Raw genomic sequence first — 19,741 nt, forward strand, 5'->3', positions numbered from 1 at the left:
CTTCATAGTTGGAGCGCTGAATGCTTGCGCTTCCCCGGTAGAGAGAGACAACACAATGCCATGCATCTTTGGCCAAGGCGAAAGGACGAAGATGAGGTAGGTCTTCGGGTGGAATTGCATCTTGAATGATGAAGAGAGCATTCTCATTGAATTGATTATCCGCGGCTTCTCGAGGAGTGAAGTTGCTTGGATCATGCGGATAGAAACCTTCTTCAATGATTCTCCAAAGGTTAGTGTTCACATGATTTAAATGACGTTTAAAGCGGTAAACCCAAGAATCAAAGTCCTCATTTTTCACAATCTTAGGGGGAGGACCGGCATGATTCAAATGAGTAGAAGGAACCGGTCCACCATAAACAAGTGGTGGTTCCACATTAGCAAAGATGCCGGTGCCATTTTTACCACTAGAAGAAGGAGCCTTTTCACTACTAGCTTCCCCCTTGTCAGGGATAACATCCGTCACCTTGTCGGTGGGGTCACCCACTTTCAACGGTGCGGTGGATAGTTTAAGCCCCTCAAGAAATTTAGTAAACATGCTTTCCACCTTGGTCATCATGGAGGTTTTCAATGTCTCCAAGGCCACATTGAACTCCTCACGAGAGACCGAGGTTCCCCTATCGCCCGTAGACGAGGTCGGATTCACACTGGAGTGTCCCTCCACACCGTCTACGGTATCAACCATACTCTTTGGACGGTAAAGTCCTTAATAAAGAGACGAGGCTCTGACACCAATTGAAAGGATCGATATGGTTGACTAGAGGGGGGGGGGGTGAATAGGCAACTACCAATTTTTAACTTTTCTTTATCAAATTAAACTTTGCATCAAAGAAGGTTGTCTAGATGTGCAACTAGGTGAGCAACCTATATGATGCAATAACAACAAGCATACAAGCAAGCAGGAGAAGTAACACTAAAGAGCTTGCACAAGTAAAGGTAAGAGATAACCAAGAGTGGATCCGGTGAAGACGAGGATGTGTTACCGAAGTTCCTTCCTTTTGAGGGGAAGTACGTCTCTGTTAGAGCGGTGTGGAGGCACAATGCTCCCCAAGAAGCCACTAGGGCCACCGTATTCTCCTCACGCCCTCACACAATGCGAGATGCCGTGATTCCACTATTGGTGCCCTTGAAGGCGGCGACCGAACCTTTACAAACAAGGTTGGGGCAATCTCCACAACTTAATCGGAGGCTCCCAACAAAACCATGAAGCTTCACCACAATGGACTATGGCTCCATGGTGACCTCAACCGTCTAGGGTGCTCAAACACCCAAGAGTAACAAGATCCGCTAGGGATGAGTGGGGGAATCGAAAATCCCTTGGTGGAAGTGTAGATCGGGGCCTTCTCAACCACTCCCGAGCAAATCAACAAGTTTGATTGGCTAGAGAGATAGATCAGGCGAAAATGGAGCTTGGAGCATTTAATGGAGCTTGAGCATTAATGGAGCTTGAGGGGGAAGAGGTAGGTCAAAGGAGAAGAAGGGGACCCCCTTTTATAGTGGGGGCAACAAACCAACCGTTGCCCCACCAACCAGCCCCGCTCAGGGCGGTACTACCGCTGAGAGGGGGCGGTACTACCGCTAGCCCAGCGGTACTGCCGCTCCAGCCAGCAGTACTGCCGCGCAGAGAAGACTAGTAGGGAATTGGACCCAGCACGGTACTACCGCTCCTGAAACGACACTACCGCCTCTACAACCGCAACTAGTGCCGCACAACCCGACACGAGAAAAAGAGCCCTCGAGTCGAGGCGGTAGGAGCCAGACAGCCCAGCGGTACTACGACAGCGGGGTCACGGGCGGTACTACCGCTGTGGAGCGGTACTGCCGCTTGTGACCCTTCGGCGGTACTATCGCTGGTAGTGCGGTACAACCGCTGGGACACAGAAGAGAGAGAGGATCTCTCCAAAGAGGCTGAGGACGAGGCGGTGGTGCCAGGCACCCCAGCGGTACTACTGCTGTGGAGTCATGGGCGGTACTACCATTGCGGAGCGGTACTGCCGCTTGTGGCTCCTCAGCGGTACTACCGCTGGAACCCAGACAGGACATAGGAAAGAGGAGAGATCTCTTCCAAGAAGTGGAAGAGCTCGGAGGGTAAGAAGCTGATGTGTATGTGTTGATTCCATCCATGCAATACCCTAGCGGACCCCCTCTTGATAGTACGGTGCCCTCTACGCAACTAGTCCACCGAGAGAGAAACGAAAAAGCTACACCGTCTTGAATGACACTCCGAAGGGAAGAAAACGTCTCGTGCCAAGGATGAATCTGTGAACTACTCAAAGCACATGATTAGTCCGCAAACATGTTGTCATCAATCACCAAAACTACCTTGAGAGAGATATGCCTCAACAATGGTGCTTGGGGGGAAGTTTCTCTTCTTGATTCAGGGAGGTTTGGGCTCATATTTGCACAAAAGAGGGCATTTTTGGCGAGAGAGGCGTTTGTAAATCCTGAAGGTCTATTAAATTCAAAAATTTAGGTGGAGCGGCAAATATGTTAAATCTAAAAGAACATTTTTTAGTGAGTTAGAACATGATTTGGGCCGTCAACTATCTCATTGGGGATTGACGAGTTCTGTGTGCAAGCTTTGAACCGACTCATGTCAGTGCCTGCATTGGCGGTGCTTTTGGGTGTCGTCTTTCCCTTTGGAGGGATTGCGGCTCTTTGGGTAAAATCCTAAGCTTTGGATAGTTTTCAGAGCGGGCGATAGCGGTGTCTTCATCGTCTCCCCCTTAGAGGCGTTGCTTGGGAGAGCTAGTTTGCTTGTTGCGCGCGGTTTCTCCTTCGTCGGGTTTTGGAGGATGTCGGGGCAGTGGCCCTGGGAGGTTGATATGCGCCGAGGCTATGGCCTCAGGCAAAGATGTGGGGAGACGACTCCATGAGGCGGGGCAACGACTCAACCTTCGCTTGGTGGCACCCTTCCTCACTTGGGTTGTAGGTTTTTCGGTTCGGTCGACACACTGAGTTTGACTTTATGTCTAGGCGATGACTCTAGATGTGTTGGTGTAGCGGTCATGTCTGCGGGTGGTTGCCCTGAGCGGCTTGGGCTGGGGTGGTTAGGTCGTGCGGCGTTGCAGCTTGAGGGCGCGTGGCGGCATGTCAGGGTGGTGACCCCGGAAGACGGTGTTGGTGAACCACGCAAGACGTGATAGAGTGAATGGAAGTCGGGGTAGTAGCCTCGAGAGTTCAGCAACATCGGTTGTGTCGACCTCGTGTCACGTGGGCAGCGCGGTTGCTCTCAACATTGGTCGTCGGCATGTCAAATGTCGCATTTGGCGCAGAGTCCTATGGAAGCCTTGCATCCTCACCGCTGCAGGGGTGTCTCGTGTATGCTCTTTGACAGTGGTGGAAGGCCGACTAGTTTGATGAAGTGGGTCACCGTTGGTTTGATTGTTATTGGTTGGCGTGTCTCTGCGATGTCTTGTCCTGCTGTTGATGAGAGTGGGTGTGGCCCTATTATGTCGGTGTTTTGGTGGGCTTTCGCCTTGTGCCGAGAGCGGGTGCGGCCATGCGAGTCTTTGCTCGAGTAGGTTTGGCCATGTTTGTACCGGTTTTTGCCAAAAAATTTGTATTTACTGTGCAATAATTTTCTTCTTAGTTATTTAAAATGACAGAGCTGTTGCCTTGTGTTTAAAAAATTGGTCTTACAGCGTGAGCGATGTGCCTTTTACTTCCCGTGGACAAACGCGCGGACAGGATGTAGTACAAGCTTGTCGCATGAGCCGGCGCCAAAAGTTCACAAGTACGTACAGCTAGCTGCGCGTTGATTTAGCAAGAACATGCTTATCTTATCTTCACCTGCTCAATAAATAAATAAAAGCGATCACGATCCACCAGCACAAACGGATGCACGAGGCACAAACGGATGCACGAGGCTAGCCAGGGAATGCAATGCATGGAAGCTTCGTGGATCCGAGCATGGCGCTTGGGGGAAGTTTCTCTTCTCGATTTAGGGAGGTTTGGGCTCATATTTGGGCAAAAGAGGGCATTTTTGGCGAGAGGGGCGTTTGTAAATCCTGAAATTTTATTAAATTCGGAAACTTACGCGGAGCGGTAAATACATGAAATCTAAAAAAAAACAGTTTTTAGTATGATTTGGGCCGTCATGCCGTTGTGCTTTGGTGGTCAACGATAGACACATGGTGCTGCAGCAATGGTTCCGATGATTCGCGCATCCCAGGTGGCCCAAAAACGTTGGCCTTTATCTCTTTGGGGATTCATGAGTTTTGTGCGCAAGCTTTGAACCGACTCATGTCAGTGCCTGCATTGGCGGTGCTTTTGGGTGTCGTTTTTCCCTTTGGAGGCATTGCGGCTCTTTGGGTGAAAACCTAGAAGCTCTGGATAGTTTTCAGAGCGGGCGACAGTGGTGTCTTCATCGTCTCCCCCTTAGAGGCGTTGCTTGGGAGAGCTAGTTTGCTTGTTGCATGCGGTTTCTCCTTCGTCGGGTTTTGGAGGATGTCGGGGCAGTGGCCCTGGGAGGTTGATGTGCGCCGAGGGTATGGCCTCGGGCAAAGATGTGAGGAGACGACTCCATGAGGTGGGGCAACGACTCAACCTTCACTTGGTGGCACCCTTCCTCACTTGGGTGGTAGGTTTTTCGGTTCGGTCGACACACTGAGTTTGACTTTATGTTCGGGCGATGGCTCCAGATGTGGTGGTGTAGCGGTCATGTCTGCGGGTGGTTTCCCTGAGCGGCTTGGGCTGGGGTGGTTAGGTCGTGCGGCGTTGCAGTTTGAGGGCGCGTGGCGGCATGTCGAGGTGGTGACCCCGGAAGACGGTGTTGGTGAACCACGCAAGACGTGACAGAGTGAATGGAAGTCGGGGTAGTAGGCTCGAGAGTTCAGCAACATCGGTTGTGTCGACCTCGTGTCACGTGGGCAGCGCGGTTGCTCTCAACATTGGTCGTCGGCATGTCAAATGTCGCATTTGGCGCAGAGTCCTATGAAAGGCTTGCATCCTCACCGCTGCAGGGGTGTCTCGTGTTTGCTCTTTGATGGTGGTGGAAGGCCGACTAGTTTGATGAAGTGGGTCACCGTTGGTTTGATTGTTATTGGTTGGCGTGTTTATGCGATGTTTTGTCCTGCCGTTGATGAGAGTGGGTGTGGCCCTACTGAGTCATGTTTTGAGTGGGCTTTCGCCCTGTGGTGAGAACAGGCGTGGCTATGCGAAGTCTTTGATCGAGTAGGTTTGGCCATGTTTGTATCGGTTTTTGCCAAATTTTTTGTATTTACTGTGCAATAATTTTCGTCTTAGTTATTTAAAATGACAGAGCTGTTACCTTGTGTTTTAAAAAATGGTCTTACAGCGTGAGCGATGTGTCTTTTACTGCCCGTGGACAAACGCCGGACGTACCAGCTTGTCGAATGAGCCGGCGCCAAAAGTTCACGGACGCGTTGATTTAGCAAGAACATGCTTATCTTATCTTCAGCTGCACAAACGGATGCACGAGGCTAGCTACGGAATGCAATGCATGGTGGAAGCTTCGTCGATCCGAGCTGCGTTTTGAACCGAGTTCTCCCCCCCGCCCCCAACGATTTTGATCAAACGCCTCTCCCCGCTTCCAAGATGGCGCCGCATCGTACGCACGCACGCGCGCGCCCACGTTCCAGGCGGCCGGCGACGACGGCGCTCGCATCCCGGTCCTGCTCGCCGCCGCCGCCGCAGCCGGCGTACACCCCGGGCGCGCGCTCGCCTCCGTCCCGGTGCGGCATCATGCCGGGAGGAGGCCCCTTCTTCCCGGGCTTCGGCGTGGGCGACGAGCGCTGCAGCCGGCCGTATGGCGGGCACTACGAGGAGTGCACATCGCAGGATCACACTCCGTCGGCCCCTCCGCCGTCGCCGGATTACGCTGCGTCGGGCCCTCCGCCGTCGCCCGACTGCACTCCCTCGTGCCCTCCGCCGTCGCCGGATTACACTTCGCCGGGCCCTCCGCCGTCGCCGGATTACGCTGCCTCGGGCCCTCCGCCGTCGCCCGATCACCCTCCCTCGTGCCCTCCGCCGTCGCCGGATTACACTTGGTCGGACCCTGCTGCTCGGTTCGCTTCCCCGGCGACGCCTTCGCCGCGCCCCGCGTCCCCAGACCCAGAGTACACGCCGTCAGAGCACGCCGCTGCATCACCTTACTACACTTGGTCGACTCCTCCTCGGCAAGCTTCTTCTCCGGATTACACGCCCACTACGCCGTCTCCGCCGCCCTGGTGCTGCTGTCCGGCGCCAAGTTGTGCGCGCCGGCGCCGCCGTATCACACACCGCCGCCTCCTTCCGGCGGCGCCGCGTCGCCGGACTACACGCCCAGCATGCTGCCTCTGTTGCCCATGATGCGACATTGTTCCCTGCTATTGCTTCCTGTTTTTCATGGCCGGAGCCCTTTGTTTCTGATGGATGCAAATTGTAATTGCCTACGTGATTTGAAGAAAGTCACCCTGGCACTGTAAAGACAATAGGGATGCATAATAATGTAACAGCACAAATAAATCTGTGTGACTTGCACACAAAATTCAAGTGAGCATCTCTCTACAAAATCCAACTGAACAAAAGATAAGATGAACCTTTTCCGAGTAAAGCAAGCGGCATTGCGGAAACGATACTCATATACAATAAGAAATTCATAATTATTAATGTAGACCTTTATTTGGTTGTGCACATAGCCAACTGAAAGTTTTAACACACACGCACAACATTCTTCTCGGTTTCATCAGAATATTTCTGCGCACATAGCAAGCCTGAGAAGGAAGCTCATCTTCTCTTGGGAATGCATACTTTGTTAGATTGTTCCTTATCAACTTCTTTCACATATTGCAGCATTTGCTTGGTTTCATTTGGCAAGCATTGTGTTTCAACCAAAGTAGCTGCTTTCCCGCATACTGGTACTTTCACCAAGTATCCATCGGTGGCCTCCAGATTGCATAACTTTTTATCTAAAAATTGTCTTCACGATAACCACACAGCACCCTAGAATCCCAACAGCAGTACAGCACTGACCCTTCTCGCTCTGTTCATCTTCCCTTTGATAGCTCTAGCTGGAGCAGAAAAAAGAAAAAACATAGACAATGAATTAAGGTAAATATTTTTTACCGAAGAGATCAAGGCATCTGCAATGTACCTTCACAGTCAGCAGTTCCAGGGAGAAGCACAAAACATGCTTAATAGCCCTGAAGTAAAATCAGATTACTAACTGAAGTGCACTAGCGCAGGAAACTGCTTTTAGATGAGAACACAGTTCAATTCTGTTTACCAGTCTGCAGCCCATGAATACAGCACAATTACACTCCTAAAAAAATAGCGCTACTGTTGAGAGAGCCGGTACTGAAAGTAACCAGGATTTCATTGGTGACAATTGCCAAGTACTTTGCCACAAACTTGGATACTCTGAATAGGCCTGAATATGTGATGTGTAACACATATCCAAACTTTCCAGACCAGAGTTACGCTTTCTTCATCACAAAAAAAGGGGGAAAACTCATATGACCCTCAGACCTCAGGCTTGTTATTTTAATTTTGGACGTGGCATCATCAAACAGCAGCAATAACAGAAGGGATGAATTATCTGCATTTTCAGTAAAGGCTGGTGGCAGCAATATCATTGTGTCAGCTACTCCCTCTGTTCCAAAATAGATGACCCACCTTGTTTTGAGTCATCTATTTTGGAACGGAGGGAGTATGAGTGAATACCACCTTGTTTTTCAGTACGAAGTTTCAAGTATACTGTATCAATGGTCAGCCGAAATTCTCAGAAGGCTGGTACTTTACCCGAAGCAATTTTATGTGCTCCCTTAATTTCTCTTTCCCTGAGAAGGGAGATACAATTGACAAAATCGTCGAAACATCAAGTGACAGCTGTTTTTGCATCAAGTTTAGCCAGATAAGTTGCAGCCTCTACAACTGCACCTTTTTCCAGCAACACCCTGACCGCTTGATTTAGGGACTAATGTTTTGATCCTGTCCCTTCAAAAACAATGGACGGCCCACATTTTCCTGAAATCTAGTAGCATACAAGATCTCTCGTCAGCGAGACTCATGTGCCAAGCAATTTTGTTTCCCTTTGATTGCTCATAACTGGAAGAGCTTCAAGTTTTTTGGCTCCAGAACACTGTCAAAATTCCTCCTGCTGGTGTGGAGCCTTTTCAGAACATGGTCTAGAGCACTATGCGATACCTCGGTGTAGCCTATGGCATGTCTTCTCACTTCCAGTAAATCTTTGGCACTTCTTGATGTCTACGCACCACTGAGAACAAACATCGGTGGCTCAGGCAAACAGCGTCTGAAACTTTACTCTTCTCTTGATGCTGCCAGATCTTTCATACCCAATGCCTATCTTACTATGCACCAGCTTGACAGCTAGATCAGTATTCCCCGCTTTCCTGAGTGCGTTGATCATCATTGTTCGAACCCTGCCAGGTATCTCACGGCCCTTTCCCACGATGCCATCTGCCAATTTGCAGGCCTGCTTGAATCTCCCGGCCCTGCACAGAGCATTGATCATGTCCTCGTGTGCCGTCTCAGGAATCACACCCATTGGAGCCAGTTCATCCAATATCCTGCATGCTCGGCTGTATTTGCCAGAAAGACATAGCCCGTTGGCAAGGGCCCTGAAAGCTGCAGCTGTGGGAGTGATCCCCTTGTCGATCATCGCATCCCACAACTTCAGCGCCTCCTCATTCTTGTGTTCCTTGAACAAACCATCGATCAGTATGGTATACGTGTAAACAGTCTGATCGCAGCCATCATCTTCCATTCTCTTGTACAAGGCACAAGCATCATCCGTCCTTCCTGCTTTAGCTAACCCATCAATCAGCACGTTGTAGCAATATGAGTCCGGCACAAAACCTTTAACTTTCATCTCCTCGAAGAGCTCCTGTGCTTGGTCGACCATTCCAGCTTTCCCAAAGCCATCAATCAGGCTTGTATAGAAGATAGGGTTCACTGCAATACCTTTCTCCTCACAGCTCCTGAAACATGAAATGGCCTCATCCAGCCTCCCGAACCGGCACAAGCAGTTAACAATCACTCCATACGTGACGGCGTCGAGCTCAAGCCCGCTACTCTTCATCCTCTCAAAGAGTGACATTGCCTCGGTCTCCCTCCCAAATTTGCCCATTGAATCGATGAGCGAAGTGTACATTGCTGCTTTGGCTGGGCAACCACGCTTGAGCATTCTCTCAAACACGGCCATTCCCTCAAACGGCTTCCCGTCCTTGCAGAGCGCGCCGATCACCAGCACATACGCATGCTGCGGAATGTCCTTCCCCATTCCCCTCTCTTCCATCTCTTGGAACAACGCTACACACTGTGAAAACGTGCCCTCGCTGTAATGGCACTGCATCAGCGTGAGGTACGTTATCTTGTCGGGGGAGAGCTCCGCCTGATCCCTCATGTGATCGAGCCGTGCCATCGCATCCTGCACCCTCCCGGCGCGGCAGTACCCCTTGATGAGAATGTTGTAGGAGACCACGTCAGGGCGAACCGGGTCTTCCGTGGACATTGCGTCGAACACGTTGACGGCGGTGTCAAGGAGGCCCGCGTTGACGAGGCCGTCGAGGAGGCAGTTGTAGGTGACCCTGGAGGGCTCGACGCCGGCGAGGCGCATGCCGTTCCACGCCCACAGCAGCTCGTCGGCGAGGCCGAGGGCCGCGAGGCTGCGGACGAGCGACGCGGCCGACGGCGGCGTGAGGTGCCCCAGCAGGCCGTCCCCGTCCCCGCGGGCGCGCAGCTCGGCGACGAGCCGCCGCGCGTGGCCGGTGGCGTCTGGGGTGGCCTCCCTGGCGCGCGCGAAGGAGTGGAGCAGCGAGACGTAGCAGCCGAGGAGGTGCTGCGGGTGGGCGGCGAGGTCGTCGGCGCCGCCGGGCAGGGCGCGGAAGAAGCGGAGCGACGGGAGCGGGTGCGGGAGAAGCTGCGGGGAGCGCAGCGCGGCGGCGACGAAGGCCGGGGAGAGGCGCAGGAGGAAGGTGCGGCAGAAGGCGCGCAGGTCGGCGGCGAGCGTGGCCGGCGGCGCGCGCAGGACCAGGGAGACGACGCGCGGCAGCCACGGCGACGGGGTGGGCGTCGCGGCCGAGGCGGCCGTGTACGGGCTCGGGTCGGCGAGGTCCGTGTACGGCTCGATCCACTCCGGCGGAGGGTGGCCGGCGCCGTGGGGGGCCGACGGCCGCCGGCCGCGCGGGACGCTGCAGAACCTTCGCATCTCGCGGGGTGAGGAGCGGCAGAGGTGTTGGACGAAACGAGCGCGAGGGCGTTCTTCAGGTTGGCTGGTTCTGTTGTGCCACTGCCTGCGTGTGTATACATAGCACTGCTCTGCTTTTGTCACGCTCACTTCTTCTGACAGAATTTCTCAACGGAAGGGAAAAAACTCTGCTGCTGGATCGATAAAAAAAAGTTTCTAAGATTCATGGGTAATATGGGACAACAAGTACTACTATTTAGACGTATTTCAATGCTCGATACACCTGTTTGAACAACAAGTAATATGGGACGGAGATATTTGAATGATCCAGGAAAAAAGTATGCCCGCGGCTTGAGTGCAATCGACAAAGAAAAAATGGCAATGAAGCATCATCTACTATCATGCATGGGAGTGTTACAGATGGTCATCCGGCGCGATGATGCAATCGTGAAACTACACTACTGATTACTCAAGTCTGAACTCCTTGTATGCCGAGAGAGCGTCCATCCATCCTCGATCGGTCCTTCCGTGAGTCATCTGTCGACGACGGAACTGACAGGAAAGAAAATGGCAGCACCCAAAGACGGCGGGGTCAGATGGGCGGCGGGTCGTCCCACTGCAGGACGGCGGTGTCGAGGTTCTGCTCCCGCTTGAGCTTGTCCTTGAGGAACCAGTCGCACACCCGCCCCGCGTTGAGCTCCTCCATCGCCACCCCCTCCTGCTCCGAGATCACCCGCAGCAGGTTCAGCGACGAGATCTGATGAATCCCTCCCAAGAATCATTCATTCATATCAACACATGTTAACCATGATGTTCTTAATAAAATCCATCCAAGTAGAACATGGCTGCAAGGTGCAAACAACTCACGGTGAGGCGGCAGAGGAAGCGCTCGTGGGTGCTGAGCCCGGACATCTCCACCAGCCCGGCCTCCTCCAGGCTCAGGAACGTCCTCTTCTCCTGCTCCTGCTGCTGCTTCTTCTCGCCGCCATCACCGCTCTGCTTCTCTTCCTGGCATCTCGTCCTCACCGCCTCTCGCGCCCTCGCTGCAGTACGCGCTCGCGGTTAGCCACGGCTCACGAGTATCTACTTGCGGGGACGAACGGTACGTGTTTAAGTCGATGCAGAGCAGCGGGTGGTCGACTTACCTGGATTGCAAGGGAAAGCTCGTCGGAGCGACGGCCCGGGCAGCGGGAGCGCCGCCCGCCGCACGGCGTGGGGGGGCTTGCACGCCGCGACCATGTGCTGCTGCTGCATGATAGCTCACGAGGTTCCTGGCGAGCCGGGGGGAGTCGGAAGATGACGACGATGGGTGTCCGGTGCGAGCAGATAACGTTCCACCGGCACGTCCTGATTTCCTACCCCTCTGATTGAGAACGCTCTGGCAGAAAACAACAAATCCTGAACGAGAATGCTTGATCCACAACACAAGGCTAGCAGCCAGCCAGCCGCTGCGGTACAAGATCCAGGCCCATTCAAGGCTATAGCCCGCTAAATGCACAGGAGATGCAACAATCCTTTCTTTTTTTCCATTTGCAACAACTTGCCGAACGTCAATACCTACTTTCACGAACTCACAAATCAATCGTACTATTTTTTTACAGAACAAATCGGTGAAGTCAAACACAAACAGAAAAGAAATTTGACGGAGAGAAAAGGGGTCGGAGGGTTTGCTATACATTGGGCGTGCGGCGCATCAGGGCGACTCCAACACGAATCACCAAACGGACGGCACCAAACGTTCGGGAATACGTCCGGATGTGTTCATAGACAGCGCGCAGGGAGCCGGCCATCCAACCACAGGCATCAACTGTCCGCCCGCTCGATTTTTCCCTATGTCGGGAGTACTGAGAATAACCAAAGATAAATAGCACGATTCGTTGGTGATTCGAAGACAAATATTCCAATGCAACAATAATTCAAATGTAAATATTACAATCCAAACATAACGTTTAGAAATTATTTCATATTTGAATTCAACTTACTCAAACATATGTTCTAGTTGTCTCCTTGCAACGCTCAAAGATGCTCAATTAGATCATTTCGAAGTTGCTCATAAGTTCCTCGATGGCGTATTTGCGAAAATCTTCAAATGTCGTCGGACTCCCCCCCGTTTTGGTGCCGGATTGTGGGTTTCGAACGTCGAAACTTTTTCAAACAAATTAGGTGACCCTCGTCGGATGGCCAAAAGCGTCCGGACCATTTGGTCTGGATATTTACAGGCAATTTGGTGATCTGCGTTGGCGATGCCCTTAGGCGCCAATGCAAGGTGGCATGGTATATTCGCGTACACCGACGACGATAACACTCCTGTAGTCGCTGATTTCAGCAGAGATGCCCGTGTGTAAAACAAAACCCCGATACCACGATGCTCCCCTCCCCACCCTTCTCCGCTCCAGTTCAGTTTGTCCTCAGGATTGTCGGCTCAATGTGAAATGTCACTAAGGGCTAAGTGTTGAAGAGAAAGAGAGATTTAAGTGAATCGAGTGATTTCTATTAATGTTGAGTTGGGTATTTATATCTCCCCAACAGGCATGTACATATGTTGGTTACAAGGATTCCAGACAGTGGGTTTTCCTGATGCACGTCGAACCCTTAATTAATCTATTTTCTCAGACTTGTCGTTTCCCTTTGTGCATGTTTGCCTGTTTCTGGATAATAAATTTAAGCTATTTCTTCTGGATCTTGTAAGCTAATCTGTTTGGAAAAGAAAGATTGTTATGCTTCAGCAACCAACTGAACTGCCTGTAGTTGCCTCGCACCAAATGTCATTTGCATCTTGAGTTAGAACATAAAGCATTTTGGACAATTAAAGAACTCAATTATTACTTCAAACTTGCCGGTGAAAAGAGGTTATTTGATATTAGCTCATTAGATGAATGGAGAACCCAAGCTTATGAAAATGCCAAACTATTAAAAAAAGGTTAAAAGGTGGAATGACAAAAGAATCCAAAAGCGGGAATTCAAAGTTGGTGAACATGTTCTTTTGTACAACTCTCGTTTTAGATTCTTTACAGGAAAACTTCTCTCCAAATGGAAAGGACCATATGTTATCGAAGAGGTTTGCCATTAAGATCAATAATGCCGAATGCACTAATCCAAAGGTGGTCAATGAGCAAAGAATTAAGCACTATATCTCAGGTACGCTTATTAATGTTGAAAACAATATTATTCAAACCATGACACCGGAGAACACATAAAAGAAACCTTCCAGAACACTCCAGAACCCTGAAAAATAGGAGGTACATGATACGGTAAGTAAACGGACTCCGAAAAATCCGCAAAAAATATTTTCTGTCAGTTTTGGTATATTATAAAAATTAGGAAAATAAGAAATAACCAGGAAGACAACCGAGGAGGGCATGATACACCAGGGCGCGCCTGCCCTTCCTCTCGCGCCCAGGTCGGTTGTGCCCACCTCGGGAACCTTCCCGACTCCGTTTTTCTCCCGTTTGCTTGTTTCCCAAGATAAAAAAAATCTTTATATACCCCCCGAACGTATTGACCACCTTATTGCGGAGAAATCCTCTATTCTTGTTTCACAAGACACCAAGCCAGGCGCGCCCAGGTGGGTTGTGCCCACCTCGGGTACCTTCCGGACTCCGTTTTTCTATAGCTTGCTTGTTTTCCAAGATAAAAAATCTTTAAATACCCCCCGAACCTATTGACCACCGTATCGCAGAGAAATCTTCTTCTCTCTTTTCTTGCTATTTTCGGCCAGATCTGTTGAGCCAGGTATCATGTCTTCTTCCTCCTCCAACAGCGTGGAAGAGGATGCTTGGTTGATGAAGATCGAGCTGAAGAGAGAAGATCCCGTAGAAGCCTTCAAGGGAGACAAGAACAAGGAGGCTACCGGAGATCAAACACCGGCAGCTGAGCAGGCCTGGCCTACCGAGGAAGAAGAAGATATCCTTAAACCTTACTATGCTCACCTTACCCTGACTGAGATTGAAGCCTTTCGAATCATTGAAAACAGTTCGTGCGCAAAACAAATATCTCACTCGTGAAAATATTCTGCATCAAGAGCACACCATATTCCTTTGGAGCGTCATCCGTAGATTGGAAAATCTCTTGATCGTGAAAGACAAGATCGCCTCTACTTCATCACCAGCACCTTCTTCATCACCAAAAGAAAACTGAGTATCAGGTATGGGCACTCCACTTGGCCTCCGCCAAGCTTGGGGGAGGTGCCCCGGTATCGTATCACCCCACTATATTTTTGCCTTTACTTATTTTAGTTCGATCCATAGTTATCTTTTGCTTTAGATGAATAAAAGTTTAGTTCGATCCTTTCTTTTCAAGAGTTTGCTTAGTGATCTATCCTTGTAATCATGTGCGAGATATGTAATAAAGTTTAGTTTGAGTTTTTGCTTTCTTTACTTTCATGTTCCAATAAAAAGAAAGGAAATAAATGAAAAAAGATCATATGCTAATCTTATGGTAGGTGATGACACCACATAAGGAAAAGTATAAGTAGAAAATTTTGCTAGGGATTGACAAACATAGCATTGGTCAATAATGCAACTCATGAAAGAATTAATAAGGGAAGAGAAGATTCACATATAAATACACTATCCTGGAAATCTTTTGTGATTGTGAGCCCTCATCAAAATAGTATATGCCAAAATTGTTGACGTTGGACAAGGAAGACAACTTAATGATTAATGTTTGTTCATATTCACGTAGAAGTTATATTGTCATAGATCCTTCAACATGTGGTGCTTGCCCCCCATCTTTGCTAGCCAAAAACTCCACACTAAGTAGAGATACTACTTGTGCATCCAAAAACCCTTAAACCCAAATCTTATTTTCAAGTGTCCACCATACCTACCTAAGGATTGAGTCAGATCCTTCAAGTAAGTTGTCATCGGTGCAATAAGGCAATAAAAATTGCTTCTAAAAGTGTGAGATCATTTAGTGTAAGAGAAAATTGAGCGTTGTACGAACTTGTGATGGTGAAGAATAAAAGCGACATACTGCATAATAAAGGTTGCCATCACAAGGGGCAATACAACATGACATTCTTTTACACTAAGGGGTTGAGCATACAAACAAATAAGCGCATGGCAACCTCTGCTTCCCTCTGCGAAGGGCCTATCTTTTACTTTTATGTATTTACTTTTATGCAAGAGTCAAAGTTTTTCTCTCTATTCCTTTTTATTTTTATCCTTTGGCAAGCATCATGTGGTGAGGAAAGATCTAGGCACATATGTCCAGTTGAATATGGGTAGCATGAGTTATTATTGTTGACATCACCCTTGAGGTGAATACGTTGGGAGGCGAAACTATAAGCCCCTATCTTTCTATGTGTCCGGTTGAAACGTTTTGCTCATGTGTATGCGGTGAGTGTTAGCAATCATAGAAGACTAAATGATGGTTGAGTATGTGGACTTGCCTAAAGGCTCTGATACGTGACCCTTCCTGAAAAGATGATGAATTATAGTTGCAAAGTTGACTGAGAACATAGTTTGTTGGTTTCTAATAGAGTTTATGCTTTATACTTCGATAGTGTGATGAATTGTTACTTATTCATGAGAAGTCTATGATAAAAGTTCTATGATAAATTTTTTATATTAAAGTTTGTTGCTGTTATAATAATCAACATGATGCTTCTATGCACGTATTTTGTTTTTATCGACACCTCTCTCTCTCTAAGCATGTGGACATGTTTTTCGATTTCAGTTTTCGCTTGAGAACAAGCGAGGTCTAAGCTTGGGGGAGTTGATACGTCCATTTTGCATCATATTTTCCTACTGTTATTTATGATGTTTCCATGCATAATAATGCTTTTCGGAGTAATTCTAATGCCTTTTCTCTCATAATAGGCAAGGTACAAACAAAGAGGGAGAATTTCGGCAGCTGGAAATCTGGCCCTGGAAAAGCTACGTCAGGCCACCTATTCTGCACAACTCCAAACAAGGTGAAACTTTATAGAGATTTTTATGGAATATATGAGGAATATTGGAGCCAATAAGCACCAGAGGGGGCCACCCTAGTGAGCACAAGACACCAGGGCGCGCGTGGCCCCCTGGGCACGCCCTGGTGGGTTGTAATCACCCAGGCCCACCTTCGTTGCCCATCTTCTGGTATATAAGTCATTTTGAACTAGAAAAAATAAGGAGAGGACTTTCGGGATGGAGCGCCGCCGTCTCGAGGCGGAACTTGGGCAGGAGCACTTTTGCCCTCCGGCGGAGCGATTCCGCCAGGGGAATTTCCCTCACAAAGAGGGAAATCATCGTCATCACCATCACCAACAAGTCTCCCATCTTGGGGAGGGCAATCTCCATCAATATCTTCAACAACACCATCTCATCTCAAACCCTAGTTCATCTCTTGTGTTCAATCTTGTTACCAGAACTATAGATTGGTGCTTGTGGGTGACTAGTAGCGTTGATTACATCTTGTAGTTGATTACTATATGGTTTATTTGGTGGAAGATTATATGTTCAGATCCATTATGCTATTTAATACCCCTCTTATCTTGAGCATGTTTATCACCTGTGAGTAGTTACTTTTGTTCTTGAGGTCACGGGAGAAATCATGTTGCAAGTAATCATGTGAACTTGATATGTGTTCGATATTTTGATAGTATGTATGTTGGGATTCCCTTAGTGGTGTCATGTGAACGTCGACTACATGACACTTCACCATATTTGGGCCTAAGGGAATGCATTGGGAGTAGTTATTAGATGATGGGTTGCGAGAGTGACAGAAGCTTAAACCCTAGTTTATGTGCTATTCCGTAAGGGACCGATTGGATCCAAAAGTTTAATGCTATGGTTAGGATTTATCCTTACTACATTTCTCGTAATTGCGGACGCTTATGAGGGGGTTAATCATAAGTAGGAGGTTTGTTCAAGTAAGAACAACACCAAAGCACCGGTCCACCCACATATCAAATTATCAAAGTAGCGAACGCGATCGAATCAACATGATGAAAGTGACTAGATGAAATTCCCGTGTACCCTCAAAAACGCTTTGCTTATTATAAGAGACCGTTTTGGCCTGTCCTTTGGCTCAAAAGGATTGGGCTACCTTGCTGCACTTTTGTTACTATTATCATTACTTGCTCGTTACAAAATATCTTGCTATCAAACTACTCTGTTACTTACAATTTCAATTGCATACATTACTTTGTTGAAAACCAGTTGCCATTTCCTTCTGCTCCTCGTTGGGTTCGACACTCTTACTTATCGAAAAGAGCTACAATTGATCCCCTATACTTGTGGGTCATCACAAACTAGTACATGCTAGTATGGCAGGTTATTTACGGAGAACATATACATTCTAGGTGATGTACATGTGTTGATGCACCTCTCATGGTGTGAGCCTACCTGCTTGCACACATTGAGCATCATCGGTGAGGCTAGGTGTTCACCCTGATCCTTGGAGACAGAATTGATCATGGGCACGAGCCTTACCACGGACTATGAGAATGGCATTGATTTCATCAAGGACATTGGCATAGACATGGGGATATGCTTGGGTGAAGGCGGAACACAAACAGTCTGCGGCGCTCGGCGTCTAACGAATCTGCCGGCAACACTGATTCTTCTCAAACGGGCTCATCTTGCCCAAGCGGACGTTGACACACACTTTGAGAGCAATTTCATCGCTCAACTTGCACTGCCCGCCGACGTGGGATGATGACGGCGGCTATGCCGGTGAAGGCGGTAGGTCGTCGCCACGTGCATTATCTGAAGACATAGCTAGGAGGATTGCGATGAGAAGGAGGCCACAAGAGGATTTTATGGCTTTGGTGTTGGTGGTCGCCATTGTTGCTGATGCTTGCTTGTTCTGTGGGTGAGTGGATGGATGCTTGTGCATGTGCAGACTTGGAATGTATCAATTTATAGGACGTCTGTGAAATTGTTTGGCAAGGCGATTAGTACTCGCGCATCTACAGATTACGACCCATCATGTCTCATGCCAAAGAATAGTATATTTTCGGCAGTTCATGGAATGTGATATCAGACTAATTTAGTTCTTTTTTGAGGTCTTAATTAATACAACCGTACAATAAGAAATTATGCTTCTATACCAAACATGCATTGAAGGTACAAGTGGGGAATGTCCACATTCTCACAATTTTTCGTGATTTTCTTTGAGAAACTATCTAAAACTTTACGGTGTATATAAAAATAAATAAATAATAAATATCGAGTTATGACATAATTTTTTGATGGAACATGCCTAACTTGAGTATGAAGTAGAATGAACTACTAGGTAGAAAACACATCCACGCGTGTTCACTAACAAGATCAAATTGTTTGATATCCTTGGAAGCTAAAATGAGGACTCATTCTTAAATATTTGAGCGGGATATGAGCAAGTAAAGATTGGGCCATAAATATCTTCTAATACATTCCACAAGTGTGTAGTAGCCTTTCACTACAAGTCACCTTATCTTCTTGAAGGATGAATATAGATTTTTTCTCCATGATTATGAAAACCCTTGCGCTTGGTCAGCAGAATTCCGTCACACGTCAAGTCCAACACATGTGCATAGGGAATTACAATGGTGATCCTTGTGACTACTAGTTAAGGAATCCTACATGAATAACATTCATCTTAGATCATGTGGTGAGTTGCTCAAAACAAACAAGTTGATAGTGTAAAGTGTCCTTGGAAGCACGAGCCAAAAAATGAGTGAATTTGGACACACGAAATTTAACTGTTTATTGGTGTATTCATACTCAATGCTTACCACACAAAGTCGCTCTTATGCATGAGAATTTTTACAAACCGGATAATCCCATTATGTCGATATTTATCAATACATGGCAAAGAATATCCTAGATTACATCGGAGTAAAAAAATCTTCTAGTTATACAGAGAATTAGTAAACTAAATATACATGATTTTATATAGGGTGTCCCTCACATATAGTGCGACAACAAAATCGTAGGTTTTTTGTTTCAACATCTTGTGTATTTTTTGCTTGTTTCATGTGGCACGTCATTTTGTACGAAATGTAATAACGTCGAGTTCGTCCCTGCCTGAGATCTCATGATTGAATTGTAGAAATTCATGTCCTGCTATTCGATTAATTGAATGTTAATTTTCTTCTCCTCAAAACACTAGAAAATCTCTTTTTCAGTGTGTACCGTCATGTTTGCTGTCTATCCCATATGCTGAGTGAAATTAGTCTGTCAGTATTATTTTGCCCAGCCATTTTTTGTGGTGGCCTTTCAGCCTAGAACCTACCCTACAGTTGCATACTTACCATTTCCATCAACTAAATTTATCGACCCCATCCCCGTCTTAGAAATGTATTGATATATAGAAGGGTTTTTATCATTTATGCCACTAGTTGTGTCCCACTACTCAGTTTTGCCATTAGAAGTTACAACTGCTCAAAAATGCCATCAATCCGTGAGATGCTTGCTCAAAAATGCCATTAGATATCTAAAAAATGCCACTGTTCTGTTAGATGTTTGCTCAAAAATGCCATTAGACATTGTTATTTTTACGTCAAACCCGTTGACCATGTTCTATGACAAAAATAAGCCTAGACCCACATGTCAGTTCTCTCTATCTCACAATGATATGTGTGGCCCCACTTGTCAGGAGTAACCAAGCGAATAATTTTATAGG

General features: G+C 47.9%; 2 protein-coding genes across 4 annotated transcripts; both read right to left on the minus strand.

Moving 5' to 3' along the window:
- Nucleotides 1–6,516: 6,516 nt before the first annotated feature.
- On the minus strand, nt 6,517–10,239 carry LOC125540165 (pentatricopeptide repeat-containing protein At1g03560, mitochondrial). 3 transcript variants are annotated; one of them, XR_007297224.1, is made up of 2 exons: nt 7,094–10,239; nt 6,517–7,010 (listed from the first exon to the last, which is right to left on the minus strand). XR_007297224.1 is itself a non-coding variant. In XM_048703753.1 (1 exon), exon 1 carries the CDS (start codon nt 10,166–10,168, stop codon nt 8,237–8,239), a length of 1,932 nt encoding a protein of 643 aa, XP_048559710.1. In that variant the 5' UTR covers nt 10,169–10,239; the 3' UTR covers nt 7,026–8,236. The 3 variants fall into 3 exon arrangements, 1 of the variants encoding a protein (XP_048559710.1); XR_007297225.1 differs by having other exon boundaries at nt 6,520–7,010; nt 7,741–10,239; XM_048703753.1 differs by lacking the exon at nt 6,517–7,010 and having other exon boundaries at nt 7,026–10,239.
- Nucleotides 10,240–10,382: 143 nt separating this feature from the next.
- On the minus strand, nt 10,383–11,540 carry LOC125540167. The gene is made up of 3 exons (XM_048703754.1): nt 11,293–11,540; nt 11,015–11,190; nt 10,383–10,904 (listed from the first exon to the last, which is right to left on the minus strand). Exons 1-3 carry the CDS (start codon nt 11,399–11,401, stop codon nt 10,740–10,742), a joined length of 450 nt encoding a protein of 149 aa, XP_048559711.1. The 5' UTR covers nt 11,402–11,540; the 3' UTR covers nt 10,383–10,739.
- Between the last annotated feature and the right edge of the window lie 8,201 nt (nt 11,541–19,741).

This window comes from Triticum urartu, chromosome 2, assembly GCF_003073215.2.
Source record: "Triticum urartu cultivar G1812 chromosome 2, Tu2.1, whole genome shotgun sequence".
Lineage (NCBI taxonomy): Eukaryota > Viridiplantae > Streptophyta > Magnoliopsida > Poales > Poaceae > Triticum > Triticum urartu.